This window comes from Mytilus trossulus, chromosome 2, assembly GCF_036588685.1.
Source record: "Mytilus trossulus isolate FHL-02 chromosome 2, PNRI_Mtr1.1.1.hap1, whole genome shotgun sequence".
Taxonomy (NCBI): Eukaryota; Metazoa; Mollusca; class Bivalvia; order Mytilida; family Mytilidae; genus Mytilus; species Mytilus trossulus.
In genome coordinates this window covers 66,020,197-66,026,367 of record NC_086374.1, presented here as the reverse complement: position 1 = coordinate 66,026,367, position 6,171 = coordinate 66,020,197, and the positions used below count along the sequence as shown (strand labels likewise).

The 6,171-nt window shown below is 31.4% G+C and overlaps 1 protein-coding gene across 1 annotated transcript; it reads right to left on the bottom strand.

Annotated features, from left to right (window-relative positions):
- Nucleotides 1-443: 443 nt before the first annotated feature.
- LOC134705337 (uncharacterized) lies at nt 444-5,587 on the bottom strand. The gene is made up of 6 exons (XM_063564082.1): nt 5,490-5,587; nt 4,640-4,717; nt 3,387-3,559; nt 2,432-2,596; nt 1,577-1,623; nt 444-559 (listed from the first exon to the last, which is right to left on the bottom strand). Exons 1-6 carry the CDS (start codon nt 5,570-5,572, stop codon nt 488-490), a joined length of 618 nt encoding a protein of 205 aa, XP_063420152.1. The 5' UTR covers nt 5,573-5,587; the 3' UTR covers nt 444-487.
- Nucleotides 5,588-6,171: the final 584 nt, after the last annotated feature.

Below are 6,171 nucleotides of genomic sequence, written 5' to 3'. Positions count from 1 at the left end.
AAAGCGGAGAAAGCAAATGTTACCAGAGTAGACAACAAGTGAAAACATTGTGGTGGTTTTATGAAATAAAATATTTCAGATCTCCTATTATAAAAGATGGACGAAAGATAGCAGAGGGACAGTCAAACTCATGGACCGAAAATAAACTGACAACGCCATGGCTAAACATAAAAAGACAAACAAACAAATAATAGTACATAAGACAAAATACAGAAAACTAAAGATTAAGCAACACGAACCCAACCAAACAAGCATCAAAATATGTTGACACATTACGGAAAACATTACAAATTGGCTTTGACTTAAATTGTGTCATTTGTATGCTATCATATAGTTTAGTCATAAATCCAGACTATGAAAACATAATAGTTGTGTCTCAGATGATTGAGGGTAGCTGATTGGAAAAATATGATAAATTCATAAAAGCAAATGGTACAACTTGATTGAAACAGGTGTAAAAATTTAATAAACTCTGCGTTTTGTTGCTCTATCCAGAAGCCATTGTTGTAGTGGGAGTGTTTCCTCCTTGTAGTTGAATAACAAATAGTAAAGTCATCACCTATAATGATAAATGAAGACATATGAATATCAAAATATATTATTATTATGATACACGTTAATCATTATAAAATTGAAGAACTTGTTTATTAAAGTGCGAGGTATGCATGCCACAAAAACAGTTTCAACCCACCATTTTTTTTAATTTAAAAATGTCCTGTACCAAGTCAGAAAAATGGCCATTGTTATATTATAGTTTGTTTCTGTGTGTGTAATATTTTAACGTTGTGTTTCCGTTGTGCCGTTTGTTTTCTATTATATTTGAGTGTGAATCCCAATTACTGTAAGACGTATCACGGTACTTTTCTATCCCAAATTCATGTACTTTTAGTATTTGGTTTTGATGTTATATTTGTTATTCTCATCGGATTTTGTCTAATGCTTAATCCGTTTCTCTGTGTGTTACATTTTAATGTTGTGTCGCTGTTCTCCTCTTATATTTAAAGCGTTTCCCTCAGTTTTAGTTTGTTACCCCGATTATGTTTTTTGTCCATAGATTTACGAGTTTTGAACAGCGGTAAACTACTGTTGTCTTTATTAATTGTATTGCATTACTCTTAAAAAAAGGATATAGTACATAGAGACGAATCATTTTCAAATGAAAGTTGCCAATAAATTATTGGATATTTCAAATGAATAATCAAACGTTTCAGCAATGATTTATAAACGGGACGAGCAATTCGGAAACTCACCAAATGTTTGTCTGATCGTGCAGAAAAACTTTCTGTTTACTCTACGATGAGATTGCGGTTAAAACTATCTTGAAAGTACATAGTAGAAAACTTTGGATTATAACAATTCATTTATGAAAACTAATCTGAAATACTGCTCTTTCAAGATTTTACCTTGTTTCATGCATTTGGGCGTCGAAATGACTTTTTCCTTTTTTTATTTATTCATTTTATTCTAACTGTGAATATTTCTTGATTGTCTCTTAGGGATATGTTCGAAATGAGTATGTGGGCGATTTGTTTGATTAGATTGTTTTTAAATCGCCTTTTCTTGAACTCTCACTTACTTCTGTGAAATACTTCGTGAATTCTGACTCATTAACATTGTTGCTATCTGCAAAATAAAAACACAAAGGCTGTTATAGTGAAATAAAGCGGTTAAAACAAATAACTGGCTAAATGTATTAGTCCCAGGTGATACTCAGATAAATAGTTGACACTTTTGTATTTTTGCAGGAGATAAGATGTAATTAATAGTTATCAAAGGTGCCAGGCGAATAATTTGATACTGCCAGACACGCGTTTCGTCTACATTAGACTCATCAGTGACGCTCAGATCAAAATAGTGAATAAGCCAAACAAGTATAAAGAAGAAGGCATTGAGGACCCAATATTTTCCAAAAATGTGCAAAGTACGGCTAAGGTAATCTCTTTCTGGGCTAAGAAAATCCTTATTATTTCGAATAATTCATACTTTTGAAAACAGTAAATTTATAGGAATGACCATATAATTGATATTCATGTCAACACCAAAGTGCTGACTACATGGCTTGTGATACCCTCGGAGACGAAAAATATACGTTGAAGGGTACAATAAAACGTTCCTTCTCTTAAGATGAATATTAGTTTTGATTAAAAAAAATACTAGGAGACCTTTTTTTCGATCATTAAACCGAAAATATGTGTACGCCAGATGGACGTTTCGTCTAAGAAAACACATATGTGACGCTAGAATCATAAAGGTAAAAAAATACAAATCAAGAGCAAAGTTGCACAGAATTAAGACCCAAATCGTTCTAAAGGTTTTGACAACTACAGCTTATATCATAAAGGAGATTGGGGGGTCCTTAGGTTTTTGAATATTTCACGGTTTTGTAGAATTATCCATAAATATGACCAGCATATCAATAAAATTGACTTACGATCAGTATCCATTCTTTGATAAAACAGATCGAGGTCATGATGAGTTATAGTGTCATCTCTGTTGACATCAAATGTGAGAAACAGACCCTGTGCTATGGTATTCATCTCTGGTTGGTTGTGAGTAAATCTCCCAATGAATTCTGCTTTCGTAATAATACTGTTGTCTATAAAAGCGTACATATGAGAATATTTCCGTTAGCTTGAATGATCTGGTGGATGAGGTTAAGAATACGTCTTATTTTTTTCCATTAAGAATTACAAAAAAAGTATTAAAAATTATCGTATTGCTAAATTCTTTGATTTCCGTGCAATGGATCGCTGATAAAATGTGTTGCTTTGTTCTTTTTTCATTTTGTCTTGGATTTGTACTTGAGGCAATGATATTGATTGTTTAATTTTTTCTTGAAATTATTCAATCAAATATGTTGGATGTTCTCTCTAAGACTTATCGTTATAAAAAACTTTTTCTGACTAATAAATAGTCTTGTCCAAAAAATATGTGAACAAAGTGCGATAACTCTATCTTATCGGTTAAATAGAGTGTTTGACATTCAGTGTTAAAAGTACATACTAACATGGAAAAAGTAAAATTCACAAAAATACTGACTTCGATTCCGTAGAAAATTCATAAAGCAAAGTTCTTAATTAAATGACAAAATCAAAAGATCAAACGCACCAAACGAATGGATAACAACTGTCACATTCCTGGTGGTACATGCATTTTTTAAAGTAGAAAATAGTGGAGTGAACCTGGGTTTGAAGTTTCTAAACCTTCCACTTATTTGAGTGTGATTACAATGTAAAAAGTTAGAATCAATTAAGCATTTCAATTTGAGTTTATTTTACTACTAATTACTTACTAACTATTGTATCTACTGAAAAAGTATTTTAATAAAGGAACTTTAAATACTATTAAATGTACTATTAATCCAAAATATCAAATAATGAACGTACTGTCATGATCGTAATCAGTGAAAATGACATTCATATCCGAGGCAGTAAATTTTCCGTCTTTATTTGTGTCAGCACTTTGCCACAAAACAGCAACTTCCTGTTTCACAATTTGTTGTAATTTTGCTACTGCATTCTGTACACTCATAGTAGAGTGAGGAACTGGAGTACTTGATCTGTTAACATAATATTTAGATTAGGTCGTTTAACGGATATTTACTTATGTAAGATCGAGTACTAGTATAAACTGTTGTACAAAGTTATGTAAATCGGAGCGTAACTGATGAGTCATTTGTAGACAAAAAGCGCGTCTGGCGAACATAATTGCAAGCCTTATATTTATGATGAGGTTATTTATTATGATAAACAATCATTCGTCATTTTCAAATCTTTTAATGTGACTCATTTTCCCACTACTTCTGAATACAAAATGATATTAAAAAATGCGATACAGCTAAGAAATATTTCCATGGAGGAACATATTCAACGATATGAACAGTTATTGGTGCTATTCAACCTTGAACAAATACAAAACTCTACACCGTTAAGTAATGAAAACACCCCGTTTTGCTTAACAAAACAATTCAAGAGAGTAAAGGAACAGGCTTGGGAGAGGAAAGTAACACTCATCTCTCTGTATAATCTTATGGTCATTTCACTTGAGGGTGTTAGAAAATTCGTCTCTAAATAATTCCTTTCGACGGAAAATTCAAAGTTTGCATTGTTAATCATGTCCGTACCTTAGTAAGGACTCCTCGGTTAATATCGACCCATTTAGAATACGGAAAACATACTAAAACAACTAAAAACTTGTGAAAATCAGTGTCAAGGTACTGATTCATCATATGAAAAATAATAATGAAAAGAGAAAAGACACATAGAGTCAATCTAAAAGTACTAGAAATTAGTAAATAGTTATCAAGGGTATCAGGCTTATAATTTGATACGCCAGACGCGCGTTTCGTCTACATAAGACTCATCAGTGATGCTCAGATCAAAATAGTTAGTAAGCTAAAACAAATACAAAGTTGAAGAGCATTTAGAACCAAAATTTACAAGGCTTAAAAAATTATTTACTAATTTCTCAATTTAAGGTAGGATCAGCTCAACAACTTTTTCGTGTGCGTTTTTAAAAATAATAAGACCTCAGGCATCAATGAAGAGATATTAATCATCTTAATGTTCATTGTAGTACGGTTCCATCTGGTTATTCTATTTGATAGAGTATGTCGGACATGCAATATTAATTTACTCACAGTGGGACAGCAAGACTACAGCATACCATTAATGCAAGACATATAACTCTAATCATCCTGCTTGATATTTGTTGGGATCTAAAATATATTTTCATATGATTTGGTCAACATAATGTAGATGAAGTAAAAGTAAGACATTTTTCAATATGTTAAAAAAACCTAACAAAGATACATTGTAAAATATTCAGGTATTTTTTTCATAGAAATGGTTAGATGAAGTTACGTTAGCATGTCAAAATAAAAGTATATAATCTTATTCGTCTACATAGGTGAAATTAAAATTTTCACTAAAATGATAAAATTGAGAATGGAAATGGGAAATGTATCAAAGAGACAACAACCCGACCATAGAAAAACAACAGCAGAAGGTCACCAACAGGTCGTTGAATATGAGTTATAACATATAACATTCCGGTTACACGGGATACAATGAAACCCCTCTTTTGAAAAGTTATTATATAACCAACTTCATGTAGTGCTGATGTTTATAACTAGCATTTTGATAAGAACGAAACAACTCTGAAAAGCCTATACAACTTATTTTCATTCATTAGATCTATGGATAAAGAATCGAATTTGAACTACATGCAAAGTAAATGCAAAAGGAGACATGATAAATTTATAGTATGAAATAACTTAGTTCAATCATTAAAAAATATTTATACAATTCATTCTTGTGAGGAATGCAAGAGAAACATATTGTATGATGAAGCGACTTGTTTCTGTTGTCGTATTATTTTATACATATTCATGTCCGAATAATTCGAAGAAGCAGATGGTTTAAAAACAGTTAGACAAAATAAAGATCATTCCACATTTTCACCATTGAAAGAATTTAAACTGTACTTACTTTGATCTACAAGAAAGACTGAAGAACGATAGTACGGAGGTTATCAGTTTTGTCTGGTTAAATGCAAAGATAAGAAACGTCATGTCTCAGATTAGTTATTCTGGACACGTGCCGTGAACATGAAATCAGTTTCATATATATTTTTTTTATTTTGATATTTCATCAAAATGATTGCCGACAAAATACCTAATTAAAAACTTCCAAGACCAAGAGACCAAGAAATAATATCTTTGCACTATTTGACTGTTTCCACTCACATCGAAATTTTGCGTGACACTTTGTGAAAATGACGTGCTTTAGTTACTAACAATGTTCTAGATATCCAAAACAAATACAATAAAAAGGACGTGAATCATAAAGGCCCTGAACTGAACGGCTATAAAATTTAAAGTTAAAATTGTAAGCAGATCTTACCCAAGGGATGACATACGTCTAAAAAGTAGAAAATACCAATTTTCAGTAAAAATCTCAAATTGAAGAAACAGACAAAAGAAAAAAGACAAAAACATGTAAAAACAACAGTCAACAAAATACTACACTTATCAAAAAATTAAAGTTTGAGCAAATTTACATGTTTAAAAACAGGAAGTGAAGTTGAGTCTCTTATCATACTAAGGCTAAAAGCTTTCTAAACTAAGTTATGATCGATAAAAGCAAAACGTATGATGCACCACACTTCATT

Excerpts from the sequence above, each read along its gene's own strand:
- LOC134705337 (XM_063564082.1), bottom strand. The coding sequence starts at position 5,572 with ATGACGTTTCTTATCTTTGCATTTAACCAGACAAAACTGATAACCTCC. Across the intron at positions 3,560-4,639 it reads TGTAGTCTTGCTGTCCCACT|ATCAAGTACTCCAGTTCCTC; the intron begins GTGAGTAAATTA and ends TTATGTTAACAG. Across the intron at positions 2,597-3,386 it reads CACTGATTACGATCATGACA|ACAACAGTATTATTACGAAA; the intron begins GTACGTTCATTA and ends ACGCTTTTATAG.